This window comes from Antedon bifida, chromosome 2 (assembly GCF_963402885.1).
Source record: "Antedon bifida chromosome 2, ecAntBifi1.1, whole genome shotgun sequence".
Classification (NCBI taxonomy): Eukaryota; Metazoa; Echinodermata; class Crinoidea; order Comatulida; family Antedonidae; genus Antedon; species Antedon bifida.
Genome location: NC_136227.1, coordinates 15,923,551 through 15,943,761, shown reverse-complemented (window position 1 = coordinate 15,943,761; position 20,211 = coordinate 15,923,551). Strand labels below are relative to the sequence as shown.

General features: G+C 31.2%; 1 protein-coding gene across 1 annotated transcript in view; it reads left to right on the top strand.

Annotated features, from left to right (window-relative positions):
• The window catches only part of LOC144835066 (uncharacterized), a 397,704-nt gene that overhangs the window by 197,074 nt on the left and 180,419 nt on the right, over positions 1 to 20,211 (top strand). Inside the window, exon 4 of the mRNA XM_078690083.1 lies at positions 19,685 to 19,789. Within this exon, the coding sequence (XP_078546209.1) occupies positions 19,685 to 19,789 (105 nt within the window). The remainder of the gene's footprint in view (positions 1 to 19,684; positions 19,790 to 20,211) is intronic.

Genomic DNA, 20,211 nt, shown 5'->3' with positions numbered 1-20,211 from the left:
CACAGGTCAACATCTGAGACCGACTTTTATTTTAATTTAAATAAGTATATTATATATATAATTATTATTTATCCAAAGGCAAATTACTGAAAAAATGACAATGAGATAAAAAAAAAGCGAAAAGCTAATAAATCAAAACGATAAAGTAAAACAGCCAGAAAAAATTAGCAGAGCTTTCGGGCAACACTAGCAAGTGAAGGAATTTTATTACAGTATATCTCCTTGGATAGCCCTTAAATAAATTGTAATATAAATTAATTTTGTTAACCCATGATTATTTTATTTTAATACTGTATAATTTAAGATCTAGCCCTATTACGAATACTGTATACGACATTGGACGACAAATAACACAAATTACATTTTGTAAAGTAATTTCTCAATATTTATTTTCATAAATACAGTAACTATAGTATATTGCACACATCATTTCTTTTTACATGCATTTACATGTACTACTGTATATGTATAAAATATTTCAGTCGTGCAATGTGCATTTTAATAATGGCAGTACTGTAGTTTTCATAAGATGTACACAAAAATCATTTACCCGAACACTACTTATAAATTAACATGCTGCAGCTGGTCAGTGGCATTATTTTTCCAGTAGCCATATAAAATACTAGTCCAGTAAATAAACTCGACCCAGCCAGTTATTTTAATTTTTTTTTTGTAATTTGTACACATATTTAGTCTGAACATTAATATTTTCAACCAAATCTGATCATTCTCAAATACGTACAGGTACAAACTAGTCAACAAGATCTCATGAATAGATGTTGAATATAACATGCATAGCTCTTAAAAATATGAGATGTCGTGTTTACTTGAATTTTTTCATAACAGCATTACTGACACAAAATATGAGAAATTTAAAAGTAATTAGTAATAATATACACCAGTATTATATACTATACTATATATCATTTTAAATTACGGTACTTGAAACACAAGTATGTATTTCAACATTATTTGTACTGTACTATCATAAGAGATGGGAAGCTCAAATAATAAGTATAAGTACATTTATGTAAACATTTTTTATTACAAGAGACAGGAAACTCAAGTAATAAGTACAATAATTACACATATATTGAATAAAAGTTTATAATAATAATGAATGTATTTTTTCGTGAAGTGGAGAGAATATTTCATTCATTTAAAGATTGACTATTTTCTATTTAACTCTCTGCCCTGTTAAATATAAGTCAATCATTCTGAAATATTAATATCTCTATTCAATTCATAAACATTAATTATTTACTTTACAATAAAGTATAACAGTCAACACTACATCACCATTAATAAAACACTAATAACTTGCCAATAGTTCACTGAAACCATTGTCAAGGAACTGTTTTGATCATGCATGTATGTATCTTAAAATGTACACATGTACATATTTTATGACCTTTACGTTTATGTAATTCTTCTGGCAATTTGTATGGACCACTGACCCCGCAACAGCATTGGGCTTCAATCCTCTTTGAACGCTCGCTGTATTCACACTATCTGCTCCTAAAATAGTAGTAACAAAATTATACAGTGAAAAACAAACTTTCATTTGTTTTTTTAGTTCATTGAAGATGAAAATGTATTAGAAAAAAAACATTAATGATGTATAATGCCAGAGAAAAATGTAACTAAACATACCTTTCTGTCTGATTGATACAGATTTATAACTCTTCTCATCAATTGTTTCTCTGCAAATGATGCAGTACAGTACTGCATTGTTTAATAGTAGTACAAGATATCTAAGGTAAATGAAATAGATATCACAACAAATGCATTAATAGAATATAATCTGTAGTTTACACAGAGGAAATGTATATCGCATAGGCCAGGCCCTACTAGGCCTAGGCCTAGTAGGTTTGATAAAAAATAAATAGGCCTAGTATTAGTATTACTAGAGGCCTAGCCTCACTACTATACTATTTAAGTTACTAAAAAGTTGGCAACTCTTATATTAATTATATATACATTCCGGGGTTAAGAATAGTGCATAGCTGTGCCTACTACCTAGGCATATGCCCTATCTATTAGATCTAGACCATGGCCCGGTCGGGTAGGAGCGGCTGCCTGACCTTTTATTATTAGGCAGTATAAGCTAGCCTAGCTAAGCTTACCTAGGCCCTATTTTTGTGCTTAATTCATTAAAAAAATGAAGAGCGGTTGGCCCTAGGCCTATATAATAATATCCGAATTTTGTCTTTTCACGCCTAGTCAGAGTAGGCTGAAATGACAGTAAATTTAAGATCGTTTTTAGTATCATCCCCTATATCGGCGGTCTTCTTTTAGCTAGCTACATGGATGGGTAACGTGTGTAGGTGGTACACGACGACGAGCGGAGGCCTACATCATCAGTACACGCAAATTAGCGTGACGTAATGTTTTTCAACAACATCGCGAGTAGATCCCCGCTCCCTATGCTATATCTCTCTTTACGTATCTACTAAGACTAATTTACATTGCCGCATTCGTTTAAATAGTTAATGAAAGAGTAAATGTTGCTTTTAAAATTATGAATTATGAAAAAAAAATTAATAAATTACCTGATTACAAGATTTAAAGTCATTACTTGTTGTGGAATATCTGATTTTCCGTCGTAACAACAACACAGCACAAAACTTATTCGACCAATCAGAGACAACAATTTCTGACAATATTACTACGCCGAATACGAAGATATTTTAATGAAATAGTGCTATGATTTATTGTCTTTTTATCACCTTTCCAGTTGTCCGATTTTGGTAGACTTTTTGTATGTTTTTTATCGTAAAATTAACTTCAAGTTGAATATAAAAAATCTTTTGTTGCAATTTTGTCTACTTTTGGGAGTTGAAACTGTAGATTGACTGGACTATTAAGTCTACTTCTTCTATCGACTGGACATTTGTCACTACATAATAACCATCTTTACTTATTTCTACTTTATCATACCATCTCTTTAACATATTAACATGTAGAATTTGTTTTTCTTTTTTTTTTTTTACTGTATTCAACTAAAACTTTTATTTCTTGTAACTCAGTATTAATACAACTTTCTACCAGTCTAGACCTTTCTTCTCTATACTCTATACGTCTATCTACTATTATCTATCTATCTTATTTTCTCTTCTCCCCTAATATCTATAACATTTTACTACTTATACTGAACATGCAAATTAGGGGCTTCAGAGGAGGATAACATTTTCCCTCCAAAGTTTCCCACCAAAATTATAAGATTTTTGTTTGCTAATAAATTTAGCAGACCTAGTCTAAGACATTCTTTAACCACAGGAACTGAGAAACATAATATTATGACAGGGGTGGAAATTCACCACTTTTTGTATGTTTGTCTGTTTTTTGTTATTGCATGCATCCATACATATGGTAAATAAAAATGAATATATGAATAATAATGAAAATAAAATAACAAAAATATGTGCATTTTTCTAACATGTATATATTTTTGTTAAATAGGATGGCGATACAGCATTGCATGTGGGTGCACAATGTGGTCACGTCGATGTCTGCCAAACATTGGTAGACATGGCAGCAGCAGTGGACCAACAAAATAATGTAAGTCATAAATTAATTTTTGTAATCGCATTCATGATCAGAATTCTAAATTTTGTACTTATTAATTTTAGATTAAAATGCTTGTTCCTGAAACAGAATTGCACAAAATGCATTCCTAAAGAATGTAATTATTTTATTACAGTATAGAGGCTACTTGTTAATACCTTCATATTTTTTCTTATTTTCGGCAGTAACACCTATTAAGAAATAATCTTTTGGTTCACATAAATTTACTTACTGTCAATCGATAGTATTATCAGCATTCATGATACTGTGTCTATGAATGATGGGGTTGGGGTAAAGATATCAACATGACCAGAGGATTGGTACCTGCTGTCTCTTTTTTTATAAATTTGTTAAATTATTAAATCTGACTTGTGTATTTATGTACAGGATAGCACCATTTTAGTATTTGAATTGTACAAATTTTTCGGTCTGATGTAGTAGGTTGCACTGTATTTCTGCAGGCATAATGCATATTTTTCTCGACTTTTTACATGATATCAACTATAACATTTCTATTTAGTATTTGAATTGTAGGTTATTTGGTCATTGATAAGGCAAAGTATTTCTTGTAGTAGTAGGTTGCACTGCATGTTTTTTGTTTCTTTCATATGAAATATTAAATCCATTACTGTAGTAGTACATTGTTTACAATATACAAATGTCCACTCACTCACTCCTATATATAGGAGATATGGAAAACCAATTCACGGTTTGTTACTTGGAGTTGTGTTATGATGATTAAAATTAGCAGAGGTTTACTTTTTACATCTCATAGTAGTTGATGAATCAAGTCAATACAATGACATCGTCATGACAGAATCCAATATGGCCTGCAATTTGGCAGGAAAAAAACCAATTGTTTTTCAAAATGCATTTTTTTGTCCATACAATATACAATACAATGTACAATAGGCCTACTATCTTAAAACAAAACAGTAATTTGCTTGCTTTAAATTGATCGGTTATAAAATGCTACAAGAAATTATTGATAACATCAAGGCAGAAGATTGCACACACATGTTTAATAATACCTACAAACCATCAAGAAAGGACATGGACACGATTAAGACCTCAATTGGTTTAAAGAAAAACAAAGATATTATTATAATTAGAACGAATAAAGGCGCCAAAGTTAACATTATGATTATCGAGCAATGTACAGAATTATTGACGACCCAACAAAATTTACAAAACTCCATGTATTAGACTCTAGAATCAAAAGGGAGGGATCTTTACAACAATTCTTACGAAACTAGTACAAAACAGGCGAGTTAGATGAAGCGACCTAAAAAGATATCTACCCAAAATGTTCGCACCCGGAAGATTATTATGGTTTACCAAAACTCACATGGACTTTGACAGTGATGGATCACCAAAAACAAGACCAATCATCTCTTGAATAGGAACATATAACTATAATAACAAAGCATTTAAGCAAATTAATTCAACCACTCATTTTGTTTACAATGATAATGCATATTATCAACAAATCTACGAAGTAAGTATGGGTTTGCCACTAGCACTAATATTATCTAATTTATTCATTCCTTTTGATCGTCTATCTAAAGACAAGGATTCAAGAACATATGGGTAGGGATAAAAATTCACATAAATACAAATATTATCAACAATAGGAATTGCCTAGATCAATGCAGCAAAGAAAATTTCAACATTATCGACACACAATCAAGGACTTACGAAAGTTCAAAAAGATCTCGAAAAAACCTGTAAAAGCAGCAGCTGATACTTAACAAACATATATATTTTGAGTAATTTGACACCAGATACAGCTGTCTATGACAAGCGGTTACTAGTATTTTAAAAAAATGGCTGCCATCTTTGTTAACATCAAATTTTGAACCTTTGCGATAGTCCGATTTGTGTATTTTAAAAAATATTTTCACATTTTGCTGACTACAATTATTCACATGGAATTGCCATGACAGGTCACTCGTAAATTACACCTTAATTACATTACACATTACACCTAATCATTTTTTTTATGCTTACAACTGACCAGTATACAGTATCTTGACTATTTTTTTTTTGTTAAAGATCATTTTATTGTTCGCATTCGCAAATAGAATCGGTGAACATTTGGTCAATAAAGCATCATGCATGTTTGGATGTGTTTCTGTCGTTTTGAATAATTTATAAATTGTGCCTTAATCATTTAACGTTGATTCATATTGATTCTTGAATTTATTTAATTTAATAAGCAATATTTCTGTTTCTCTTTTTTGATAAACAAGTGCAATAAACTACTTATTAATTAGACTACCTGTGACTGTTTGAGCCTACAGACTGAGTGCATCGGACAGTCAAACTGGCAATTTAAAAAAGCGATTACTAAATTTAAGGCAATATTGTATGGCAGGCTACATCGAACTATTTGGGTCGTCGGAGATGGTTTTTGTTTTAATAGAGGCATTGCTATTGAAGTTGCTACTAAATAATATAGTGTAGTATTATAGACTGAACCACTAATTACTACTTGAACCTAAAATGTTGCTCTTCTTCCTTTTTAGCTTATATACATTTTGCCATTTTGGTGCTTAATATCAGGTGAATGGTGGCACCACCTGCAGTTGATTAAATGTATCAGTTAAATGTATATATTTAGGTATATTTATTCATAAAAAGACATCAAAATACAACGGCAGCCAAAAGGCTGAAAAGTAGTATTTTACAAAATTTGATAAAAATATATAAATACAGTATGTATAAAAGGTAATTTAAAAAAATTAACACATTAAAATTGGTCCACCTGTAAGTTAAAATAGTGCCAGCCTATTCAATATTCATCATTAATGAGTCGGACTAAAAAAGGGACTGGTGAAGATCTAATTCTTTCTGTACGACCAAACGGGATTTCGAGTAGAGGCTTACTCGCAGACCTCAGGGTTCTGCTAATGTCACGAACAGGGGGAAGAATTCTAAATGTATCAGACTTTATTATTCCTTTACCAAATTTCAGTAAGAGTTGGACTCTTCTGTTAACTAGCGATGGAAGGTCAGACAATTTAAGAGCAGACTCGTAGGATACATAGTTCATGCCATAAATGATTCGTAGAGCTCTTTTTTTAACTCTTTCTATTGACTTAGTTTGGTCTTTCGTAATTGAACTGTGCCACACAGGGCATGCATATTCAACTAAAGGACGTATATAGCAAGTATATACTTGTAGTAGATCTTTAGAAGGCGCCTTGGCTTTCTTAAGTATAATCAAAGTGTACAAACGTCGACATGCTTTAGCAACGATATCATGAATATGCATCTCCCATTTAAGGTTATCCTGCAAGGTAGCACCAAGCAGTTTAATGTGATTTACACATTTAAGATCATGGCCATTTGGATTGAAACTGGGAGGAGGACATTCGGACTTTAGGAAGGAAATACGCATCACATTGCACTTGGATGGCTTGGGGAGGACTCTATTTATCAAACACCAATCATCAAGTTGATTTAAAGTGTCCTGCAACAATTGGCTATCACTACTTCTAACTACTTCACTAAGAGTGAGGTCGTCCACATATTTCCACTGCCTGTCAGTTCTCTCAGCAACATCATTGACTAATACCAAAAAGAGAAGGGGGCCCAACTTCGTGCCCTGGGGCACCCCACAAGTAATAGATATTAATTTATTTATGACAACATTTTGATCCACACGATCAAAACCCTTCGTAAAGTCTACAGCACATAAGTTTAAATATTTGTATCAGTTAAATGTTCTTGATTTTTAATTTCCAGGGGCATAGACCTATAGTCTTTGATAAAACCTTATAGGTGTATTATTTATTCTACTGAACTGAAGTATCTTAACCCCCATCTATCTTGTCTAGTTTGTTAAAACTCTTCTCAAAATGAATTCACAAGGTTCTTCTAGATAGGTTAGTCATCACAACAACATTGTAATCATGATTGTCACACATGTAAAATCAGTATAATTGCAGTTTGCCTGTATTCACCGTGTGGATCATTAAGTTCATTCAGCTACTTACTGCTAAAATACAGAACTCATTTCTATTGTACAATTCAAGGAGAGTAGATCTACACAGTTTGTAACATTCTAATCCATTGCTCTTTTGATTTCATATTTTAAGTTACATTAAACAAGAAATATTTCTTACAAAAAACGCCGCTCGACATTTAAAAATTAATCATTGTTCTTTCTTCAGATATATTGAATGATTAATAACAATTGTTGATTATTCATTTGCGATATTCTATTTTCTATATTATATTTATTATGACTAAATAAATATATATTTATGACTACATATATGTAATAAAACGTTTCTTGTGTTTTTTATGCAACTTCAAATTTTTATTTGTGATATTAGTCATCCGTAGGTCCTATGTATATTGGTAATAACATTTCTTGATGTTGCGTCTTGAGAAAATTAGACTTTTATACCCAATTTATAACCGCATCATGTCGTATTATTATATGTACAGCAAATGCGTACGAAGCGTGACTGAAATTACGAGATGCCGTTACCGCCAGTTGAATAATACAATAACAAAGCTATAAAACCTACGACATAATAATAGTTTATACAATAATTTAAGTATAGTTTACAATAAATTATATAATAAAATACATTAACATATAAAGAAAACCAAAGTATAAATTAAATATTTACAGATATATGTTTAAAAATGTTCAAATACAATATTCCATATAATAAAGTGCGCCCTCACCCGTCATATTTTTATCAATCAAACAATTTTAACTGTACCTCAATGAATTAAATATAAGATTATAATACGAAATTTGATGCGGTTTGTTAGTTTATTACCTCTTTTTTTTAAACGCAAGTGGCAGAATATACTTTTCTAATTTATTTCTAATTTTTATCATGGAAAATAAGGACTTTATATATTTAAACACATTACAACCTCCAGTATACCATCATGATTGATTATTTTCATATTGAATATCTGCTAACACGTAATGATCTCCTAGTTATCTGGTTTTATTCGGGACATTCTCTTTTTTTTCACTGCATTACTTGCGTGAATATCACAATGCATTGCATATTTTGAACTGTCATTCGCGATTATAATCAATGTTAATTAAAGTAAGAATCATTTAAATGACAATCCATTTCGCGTATACGATATATAAAGATGAAATGAATAAAGTCGTCTGAAATATTTTCTCATTTTTGTTAAATTTTCTTTGAATTGTCTATTGACATCCATATCGTATAATGTGTGAGACAATTTCGTGTTTTATAAAATGTAATCCTCCCCCGAAGATTTTTTATATAAAGTTAGAAGACGTCTGACGGATATAGTATTCTAATTTTCGATAGAACACTGTGTTATTATTTTACACAGCTATCGTAACCCACCGACCGATGATGACTATCGGGACACAAAACTGATTTTCTCTGAAAGATATATTGTCTTCCTGAATAAATAATTCTTAAACAGTTCTTTGTTGAGTAAGTCATTTTAAAGTAATTTAAAGCAAAAAATAGTCAAATTGGCTGCCAGTCAATGGGGTTTAGGTTGAATTAAACTAATGTGTTAATTCTCCCAAACCTTTTTAGTAGGCGTGTGCAATGCGACTCTCCAGCTAACTATGTCGGTCGGTCAGATGGTCAGTCGGGTCGGTTGGTAAACACTAACTCAAATTTTAGCACGCAACTGCAGCCATGTATATGGCCTTGTTAAATATTGTTTAAATGCATCAATCTTTTCTTCTGACCAAAATAAACAGTCGTACTGGAATAACGAAAAATATTTGAAAATGCATATAAAACTTTTGTTCTGGGCTTTACTATCTCGTCCCAAATGAGAACTTTCAGGCCGTGGAGGTGAACCGATCATTTATGAGATGCTTTTGTGTATATAATGTCCAATGATAATTATCATTGTAGGACTACTCTCCACCAAAAAACTTTATATTAGAATGTATTTAATATGTCACGTCTTATAAAAAGGAGAATTGGGTAATATGTCGTGTTGTCGCGAATCTTGCATCACACTTTTATTTAGTGAAATGTGAATGGAAAAACGGGAAAATACTTTAACTTTAGAATACCCAAAATTTTGGGAGATGACTTCGAATTTAAAGAATCTTCATGGATGACGTTTATTGGCTCATAAACTTCACACATCGGTACGATGTGGAGACCAGATGGATTCAGAGAGGATCAAACCGGCTCCTCCTTCCCATTGGCAGTGGGGGAAGCGGTGGGTGGCGGCGGATGAAAGGGAAAAAGGAAAAATTTTGATAAGATTCAGATGAATTAAATGATGATTTAATTTCAAGCTGTTGCACAGAATTCTAGCATGTAGTGTAAAGCTGAAATTATGGAAGATAGTGGAAACTGACCTATGCAAAAAAGGTAAAACTGAAATAGAAAATGAAAAACATATGATATTTCTTTGTAAAACAATCCAACCAGTCTGGAGAAAGTTTGATTTAATGATTGTAACGTGTTTCCCTGCAAACGAAACATGCCATCAATTTTCCAGTTGGATATAAAACATTGTTACAGGGAATACTAACTGCAAACTCATAAATGAACTTATTTCTATTTTCTATTTTTGTATTAATAAGTCATGTTTTACCTATAATAATTTATTAAAGGAAGAAAATGTTTCACAAACAATATGGAACGTATACAAAACGGAACTTTCCAATTTAATCAAATATGAAAACGCATGTAACTTTATCAAAGCTGAACAAAAATGGGCTAACGTAAAAGAAATACGACGAGGATGAAAAAGATTCGCTATCCAATCGAAGTTGAAAAATACCATAAAAACCCCAGTGGTCTAAAGGTTAAGAAAAATCTGCATATCAAGCAAACTGTTCCGATTTCGAATTTTTACATCCAGGTATAAAGCGTCTCACATACACACAGAGCCAAAATACTATTTTGGACTTGCACAGTGTATGGACTCTAACCTTACGGTTTTCATTAAATAGATCATTCCATGCTATCCATTCTAAATATCTTATTTTCAAACTTTTGCATTCTTCTTACTGATCTCATTCATTTTTGTCTTGGTGAAAAGGGAGGGTATTTTATATTCCTCCCCTGAGTTTATAGCCTCTCTACCCGAACACGAACACGAGCTTTATAGAATAATGACAACTGTCAAAAGTACGTTTTTAATCAATTTTTATCGTCTTTTATTGGCATTTTGTTAATTATTTTATATATTTAAATTACTTTTTTTTTTAATGTAAAATAACGAATGCAATGTTTTTATTACTTTTAACATTGTAACTTTAAACGAAAGGAAAAAATATGCTTAAAAAATATAATATTTATAACAGAGTATGATAATAAAAATGGGACGAACTCACAAAAGACCAAAAAAAAAAAAAAGATTCAGATGAATCCCAAACCAGCCCTTTTGATACGCTCTTAATTTTTGGAAAGTGAAAGTACTAGAGGTATCATCTTTCATATACTCGAAATGGATTATTATTAAATGATTGGTTCTTTCTCTAATTAAGATTATAATCGCGAATGATAGTTCAAAATATGCAATGTATTGTGATATCCACGCAAGTAATGCTGTGAAAAAAAACTAGGAGATCATTAAGCGTCCGATATAATGCACTATAAAGTATAAATAATCCATCATGATAATAGGTATATTAGAGGCTGTAATGTGTTTAAATATATAAAATCCCTTTTTTCCATTATAAAAAATAAATATAAATTTGTAAAAATATAATATTCTGGAGATAGGTTCTCCAACGAGGAGATACAGCCCCCGTATCCCCCCGCTGGCACCACCACTGGTCCTTATTAAACCCATTAATCCATCATGATTCATGATAAGTTGTCTGGAGAAATTACCAACATTTAGTACACAGTAAACCATATAAATATAATTCCTTTATTGGTGCCGTATAAAACTTGTATTATTAATTTATTAATAAAAGATATCCAGTAGATTAGCGCTGCTTTTTATAAAAATTAATAAACAAGGTCGGAATACAAGTTCAGTAGGTCTACAAACAGTATAGTACACCTTTCACGCTTAAACGCACATCGCCTAGTAAGAGTATTGTGACGTCCTAATACGCATGTGTACAAAATTGACCGCGTAATCTTTGCTAATTGGGTTATGTAACGGCAGTGTTTAGCACCTATTAAATACTCATTACAAGCATAGCCTTAAGGAAGCGGTAAACACGATGAACTGACTGAAGTTGTGTCTCCTCTTATTCTTTACTCCATGATTATATAATGCTTTTTTTTAATAATTACAGCTGTTTTTAATGTTTTATATACACATTATTATACATGGATAAAAATGTTAAAAAAAAGAATACACAAAAAAAGAAAGAAAAGGGAGAATTACATAGGATAATAACAATTTAAACAGATTATAAAGATGCAATATTTAGAACAACAACACATTGCGGATTAAATTGTGTCTTGTTGTCAATGAATGATTTTTGGTCTTTTTTAAAATATTATATTGATAAAGATATACAACAATGACAAAAAAAAGGAGGATTATATTGGATAACAATGATCAAATAGATTATGAAGATTGTAGATTTATGACAACTACTGTATTACATATTACTGATTAACTTGTATTAATCATGTCATTGAATGAATGAACAAAAGTGCTGGTTCAAGCCACAAAAGAGAAAAAAAGACAGTGCTAGAACCCTGGTGCATTTAACATCGTGTTTAAGAGAATGACAAAGTTACATAAAGTATAAAACCATGAAAGAGTATAAGAGCATGATGTCAATACAGAGAAGAGATTAGTGGCTTTCTGTAGTTTGCAACGCCCTTTTCATTAATTGGGTATGTGTGATAATAGAGCATTGTCACACATTGCATACAAAAACAAGTCATGATATTATTTTATGCTCACAAAACTGAATTTAGAAGAACATCAAACATATATTTATGAATAAAACTGAAAAAAAATGAATTAGTAGTTTCTATAATTATTATATTGCTTTAAAAAAATAATTTGGGATTTACACTACCCATCTGAATATACATACACCTTAATCTGAATACCTTATCCAACATGAATACAGTGTTTAAACAGCGCATAATACTATGCCTTTGTAGATTCATTCCATAACATAGTTTCATTCCACAAAACTACAACGTTATCGTATAACCTATATAACCTACCACTTTTTTTAATTAGAATAAACCGAATGCTATCATCTCATTTTTAAACTATTTAATACACAATAACATCTACCCGTCTTTGATAGTGCAGCATGTCAATCACAGCTAAAGACACCCTTGTACACCTTTTTGTGTCTTATTATCCAATGCCTTCCAACATAAGGCACAAGACACAAGAAACCACCTATATTATTCTACTTGAGTTCGCTAGATCATCATATAAAAGTGCATTGTGATGGGATCAGATTTTATTTTGTCCTTTATTAATAATTATAATATTGACAACCATTCTGATGTTTGTTCATGGTTGTGCAGAGCCATGATAAATACAATTGTCACAGCTTGAATAAGGTAACAGGGAGAAAATTAAATGAAAACCTTCCTCAATAATATTTCTCTGCTCAAATGCTGGATTGTAATGAGTTTTTAATATTAAATGTGTCTATATAATTTATTGTTTGTTAAGTAGGTCTTTTACCACACTGATGTTTATATGTGAAATGGTTAAATATATTCAGAGTGAGATCTGCCAATGTAAATTATCTTAATTAAAATCATTTACATTAAAAACTTTCAATTGTATTTATATTATATTTTATCAATTTTAAGTGCTGTTCTTAAAATACAATTGCAGTCTACCAAATCATGGAGCTATAAAGCTCAATGAGACTGAAAAACTGTTAACTTATGATGTACACAGCCTATTTAATACTTAGTTGAAATGCCATTACTAGACATTTTTAATCATTGATTTATTTAGAGAAATTAATAAAACTTCACCAGAAGTTTCAGAATGGTCATATCAGTTGTATTTTGATTATTTATACTACTATAACAATATATGTTCACATTTTGTAGTAATACACTACCAATAGTATTTACAATACCCATCTGAATAATTATACTACACCTTAATCTGAATAACTTATCCAACCTGAATACAGCATTTATACAGCGAATACTGTTTAGTAGTTTCATTCCATAAAACCATGATTTAACATCAAATAAATAGTCCTAAAATTAAATCTTCTTTATTTTAATAGATTCGTCTCTTTTGAAAAAGATTTTAATACACCAAAAAAACCCCCAAAAATAAACATCTACCCTGTATGTGATGATACACATGGGGTCAAATCGTTTTTCTATTCGACCTATTCGCTATCCGTCGCTAGGACAGAATAATCTGGATTTTTTTTTTACATTAATCCAAGTTAATCAACTACCACACTTTATTTCAAAAGATAACATTTTTTAGCATAATTATTTTTTTTGTAAAATGGCTGCATAATTAGTTATCCACACCTTGGCGGATTGTATAAAATCATCATCAACTTTTTTTATCTGTATTATTCTTCTTTCATTCCACATTTCATAACTTCGTAAAGTTGTGCACCTACTATTTTTTGAAAACGTCAGAGTTGCGCAACATGATTTTCGCGCGATTTTATGAATTTAAATGATTGATCATAGATCAAAAAACCAAACGTCATTTTGTATTGACACTTTTTAAATTTAAGTCATATCAAGAGTCAACTTTCTATGGATTAAAAATGGCATGTTTCACAAAGTTACGCGCACAAGATTTCTTACAACCAACACCTGCACTTGCTGTAACTTAATGCGTATTCTCAGTTTGTGAACTTAATTCTCTTGAATTTTTCATTATTTAAGCCTTAAAAGAATTGAAAAGTCAATTAAACCATATCAACTTTTATTTTAATGACTTACTGATTTTGATTTTAACATTATGGCTACTCATACATGCTGATTGCCTTCTTAACCCTATTTCACATTGACTATTCTTTTTATTGTACAAGTTACTAAATGTTTTAGTTTATTTAATTCACTTCCCACAACCTTAATCAATAATCACCTTGACAAATTTCAATATAAATTTACCTCCTGGTTCATCTTGTTTTTCATCACTGTTTTATGTATGTTTACGTTTTTCCCCTTGTACTCTATACGCACAAACATACTTTGCCTATTATATTATTCTTAATGTATATAGTATATATAGAGTAATTTATAATTCCTCCGTAAGCTTCCTAATTACATGTAAAGATAATAAAAGCGTCACATTTTGTATCTTATTTGTTTTGTGTATTTCAGTTATAAACGGCTACTACTGTAGGAAACTTTTTTTTTGTACTGTACGGTAATTATTCATTTAAATAATAATATTTATTATTTGCATATCTACGGACGTACCATAATTTTCAAAATTCTTTTCAATTCAATATGTTCTAGCAATACTTTCAATTTCGTAAATAATGTGTACTTGCTTTTTTAACTTCAGATTACGGACGATATACCTAAAGTGTATTTAAAATATACAGTAGTGTAAAATATTCTGTATTTATTTTTATTACAATGAAATTGAAAGTTTCTGACCGCAAACATCCATGCATAGTCTACTTTAAAACATAGAAAATGAGACTTCAATTGCAACTCTTGCATTTTTAAGTTTAACTACGTCAACCTTGGTGAGGTTGAAATCTGTTTGTCAGTGGGGCTCACACAAAGACGGGTACTGATGCTAGTAAATTATATGATCAGATCATTTGATATCTGCTGCTGCAGTTGGGATTAATATGCTTTAAAGTACAGTTTGATTTTATGTGATCACATCATTTCCCTATTATCATTTGAGTGGAGTTGTGGCTTGGTGGTTATGATGCTTGGCTACCACTCCAAGGGTCCTGGGTTCAAGTCCCGTCACATGTCAGGATTTTTTCTAAGGACAAAGTTACAACTCCACTCCAAGTAGAGCATCTTGTGTATATGTTTGTCTTCAGCAATTGCTGGATGGATAACCCTCATTAAATATGGTAAAAAAAAAAAAAAAAAATTTTGATTTATCATTTTTGTTGTAATTTTGTTGTCGTCGTGGTTTATGTTTCTGAAACTAAACAAGATTAGTCCAGTAAAAATAGGGTTGAACCTAGAACAAATTGCAACAGAATTTTTTTTTGTTTTATATGGTTAATATGGTGAACATGAACATCATATCTAAAGTTTACCAAAATCGGACATCGGGAAGTGGGTTAATTAGCATAAATTCAAAATGGCCGCCATTTGCTATTTTAAAGCCCCATATCTCCTTAACGGTTGGATTTAGACCACCTAAGTGCATTACGAGTAGATATAAATGTGATATTGAACATTCTAATTAGCATATTTAAATTCCCATATGACGTACCTATGACGTCATATGGTAGTTGTGACGTCATATATAATGTTATAAATGCTTAAATGACATTATACTATGCGAACAATTTAGAAACTGCTGAAAAACAAGTTTCTTAACATTCTCCTTGTTGAAATGAACATAATTTCCAAATTTTATCAAAATTGGACGTCAGGAAGTGTGTTAATTAGCATAAATTCAAAATGGCCGCTATTTACTATACCATTTTGAAGCCCCATATCTCTTTAACGGTTGGTTTTAGACCACCTAAATGCATTACGAGTAGATATAAATGTGATATTAAACATTCTAATTAGCATATTTAAATTCCCATATGACGTACCTATGACGTCATATGGTAGTTGTGACGTCATATATTATGTTATAACTGCTTAAATGACATTATCCTATGCTAACAAATGTTGAAACTGCAGGAAAAACAATTTTCTAACAATTTCCTGTTGAAATGAACATGATATCCAAAGTTTACCAAAATCAGACTTCAAGAAGGGGGTTAATTAGCTTAAATTCAAAATGGCCGCTATTTACTATACCATTTTGAAGCACTGTATCTCCTTAACGGTTGGGTTTAGAAAGCCTATGTGCATTACGCGTAGATATATATGTAAAAACCATTGAAATTTATCATTAAGTTTCCATTTACAAAATCTCATGAAAATAGTTATTCTACAAAACAGTATGAAAGGTTGTGATCATCAACTGTATTTCCGAAACTGATTTGTACTCACGCGCACATCTTGTTTTGTGTTTCCAAAACTACATCTTTTAGAACTTCATCTCCTTAAATTGGTAAAGGAAAATAAAACAATATTGTAATGGGTCAGGCTATTCAAACCTATCATTTCCACAAACTCATCTCAATTCCCCATCTCGGAATTGAGATTACACATAAAATGATAAATGTCATACTGTAGTTTTCGGTATAGTCAGCATCTCCATTCTGCTCCTTTCAAAGTTGCTATTTCTTTGCCAGAAATTGCATCGGTTTGGTGTCGATCATTTATGAGACAACAACTTTTTATGACATATAATGTTTATCTTTTGAATGCTGTTTGCAAGATTCAATGAGCATATAACAAGGACATTTAATAATGTGCCAACAAGGTTGAAGAACCATCAGTTAAAGACAGAAGAAGCAAAAAATAGTGGAATAATTGGTACTTAAAGAAAAACGCTCTGCACTTGCAAAGAAACGGAGGGATGAGATATATTCGAAGCAAGAACTGTTCAGACCAAAATTAAAAAAAGACATCAGAAAACCCAATGAAGTAGACTTGCTATGCCTACATGTTTGTTTTAAAATATTTTGACGGCGCCAACATTACATTTTCTATGTATGTACTTTGGATGGGAAACTGTGATCCAACTCCATATTTAGGATGGGGTCGAATTATTAAATTCCAGACTCATTACAGAATTAAGAATCTCTTTTCTTTAAATATGTATGAGATATATATGCAGTTATAAAAATTTGCAGTTGCAGAAAATTAACTGGAATGTTCTATTGCATGTTGTGAAGGGTGGTCGAATAACTTCTGATACCCATGATCTTAACCTGGATGTGTTAAATGTTCTACTATTTTCATGAGATTAAAAACATCTTTTCCTACGGTTTCTATATTTTCCCCTTAGAATAATGCCAATTGAGCATTATTGTGACATAATATGACGTCATATGTCTTATGACATCATAGGTACGTTATATGGTAATTTAAATATGCTAATTGGAAAGTTTAATATCACATTTATATCTACTCGCAATGCACTTAGGTGGTCTAAAACCAACCGTTAAGGAGATATGGTGCTTCAAAATGGTATAGTAAATAGCGGCCATTTTGAATGTATGCTAATTAACCCACTTCCTGTGTTCGATTTTGCTAAACTTTGGAAATAATGTTCATTTCAACAAGGAGAATGTTAGGAAACATGTTTTCTTGCAGTTCCTAAATTTTCGCATAGTATAATGTCATTTAAACAGTTATAACATAATATATGACGTCACAACTACCATATGCCTCATAGGTACATCATATGGAAATTTAATTATGCTAATTGGAAAGTTTAATATCACATTTATATCTACTCGTAATGCACTTAGGTGGTCTAAAACCAACCGTTAAGGAGATATGGAGCTTCAAAATGGTATAGTAAATAGCGGCCATTTTGAATGTATGCTAATTAACCCACTTCCTGACGTCCGATTTTGGTAAACTTTGGAAATAATGTTCATTTCAACAAGGAGAATATTAAGAAACATGTTTTCTTGCATTTCCTAAATTGTTCGCATAGTATAATGTCATTTAAACAGTTATAACATAATGTATGACGTCACAACTACCATATGACGTCATAGGTACGTCATATGGGAAATTAAATAAGCTAATTAGAATGTTTAATATCACATTTATATCTACTCGTAATGCACTTAGGTGGTCTAAATCCAACCGTTAAGGAGATATGGGGCTTTAAAATAGCAAATGGCGGCCATTTTGAATTTATGCTAATTAACCCACTTCCCGATGTCCGATTTTGGTAAACTTTGGATATGATGTTCATTTTCACCATATTTACCAGACAAAACAAAAAAAATTCTGTTGCAATTTGTTCTAGGTTCACCCTATTTTTGACTTATCTTTACTGGACTAAGATGAACGGATTAAAGAATAAAACATCTTACAATGTTTCTATGTTGTGCAGTGAAGATAAACTCTTTTCAGTGCAATATTATAGAAACTATTTTTATCAAGAGAGAGACCATATGCCCCGCTCTAACTAGAGATGCGGTTGTGTTGGGGGAGACAAAAAAAACTGAAAACACTGTTTTCATCAAGATCAAATATGCATAAGTTAGAACTCAGAATTAGAATGCTCAGGATATTAATGAGTATCACTGAAATATTTATTAATAAATGCAAATGTTGTTGAATTGTGTTAACCTAATGTCTACTACCAACCTTCATTTAAAATCAATTATTTTTTTAGGTAGATCAAGATTTGTTAATGGTCACATGACAGTATAGTTTATTGGGCTTGCCAGTGATAATGACAAAATATTTATTATTTTGGTCTACTATTAAAGTTTTGTTTGTTTTTTTATATTGGAACTGAGAGAAGGCATATATTCCTGATCCTGATCACTTAGTTACAATTTACAAAAATATTCCTATCATAAAAAAATATCATAAAAAAAAGACAACATTGTATGTCCAAACATAGTATAAATATGCACATGGTTGAATATATAATTTGTAAAATGTGTTAGAGGTCGTACATTTACAAAGTAAAAAGAAAAAAGGAATTTACATATTTATTTTTATACAGAGGTAAGTGAGTGGCACTAGCCTTAGTCAGTGTAACTCTGTTATTTTTTTTATGTCTGCTATAAAAGAATTAGGAATAAAATTGTCATGTGATTTTAAAACCTGATGATTATGACCTCTTTCCAGAAAGGAAACACTCCACTACATGCACATTTGACTCGTAGATATAAGGATCCTACATTAGAAATGGTGACCTGTCCCATAAATAAGGGGGCATCAGAGGTCGTACATTTACAAAATAAGAAAAAAAGGAATTTACATATTTATTTTTATACACCGGTAAGTGAGTGGCACTAGCCTTAGTCAGTGTAACTCCTATTTTTTTTTTATGTCTGCTATAAAAGAGTTAGGAATAAAATTGTCATGTGACAGAATACCAATGTAACATTTTTTTTTTTAAATCAGTATTTTAAAACCTGATGATTATGACCTCTTTCCAGAATGGAAACACTCCACTACATGAACATCTGACTGAAATACATCCTACATTAGAAATGGTGACCTGTCTCATAAATAAGGGGGCATCAGTGACATCACAAAATAAGGTAATATATATACAGACAATTTTCAAAAATACTGTATGCAACAATCTTTCACCTACTCTAGTAAATTATTCTATTCTTTTTTTTATTTTTTTATATCTGGTTCATCATATAATTAATAATAATGATAATTATTATTACCTCCGCCAAGGAGGTTATGTTTTCACCCATGTATGTTTGTGTGTGCGTGTGTTTGTGTGTGTGTCTGTGAACAGCCTGGAGGCCACAGTTTTTATCCGATTCTCACCAAATTTGGCCACAATGATCTATGCCTCAAAAGCTCCGACGAGTTCGAATTTGAGGGGAAAGGTCATAGGTCAAGGTCACAAAAAACTATTTTACTGCCTAGAGACAACAGTTTTTATCCGATTCTCACCAAACTTAGCCACAATGATCAATGACTCATCATATAATTGTGGTTAAAT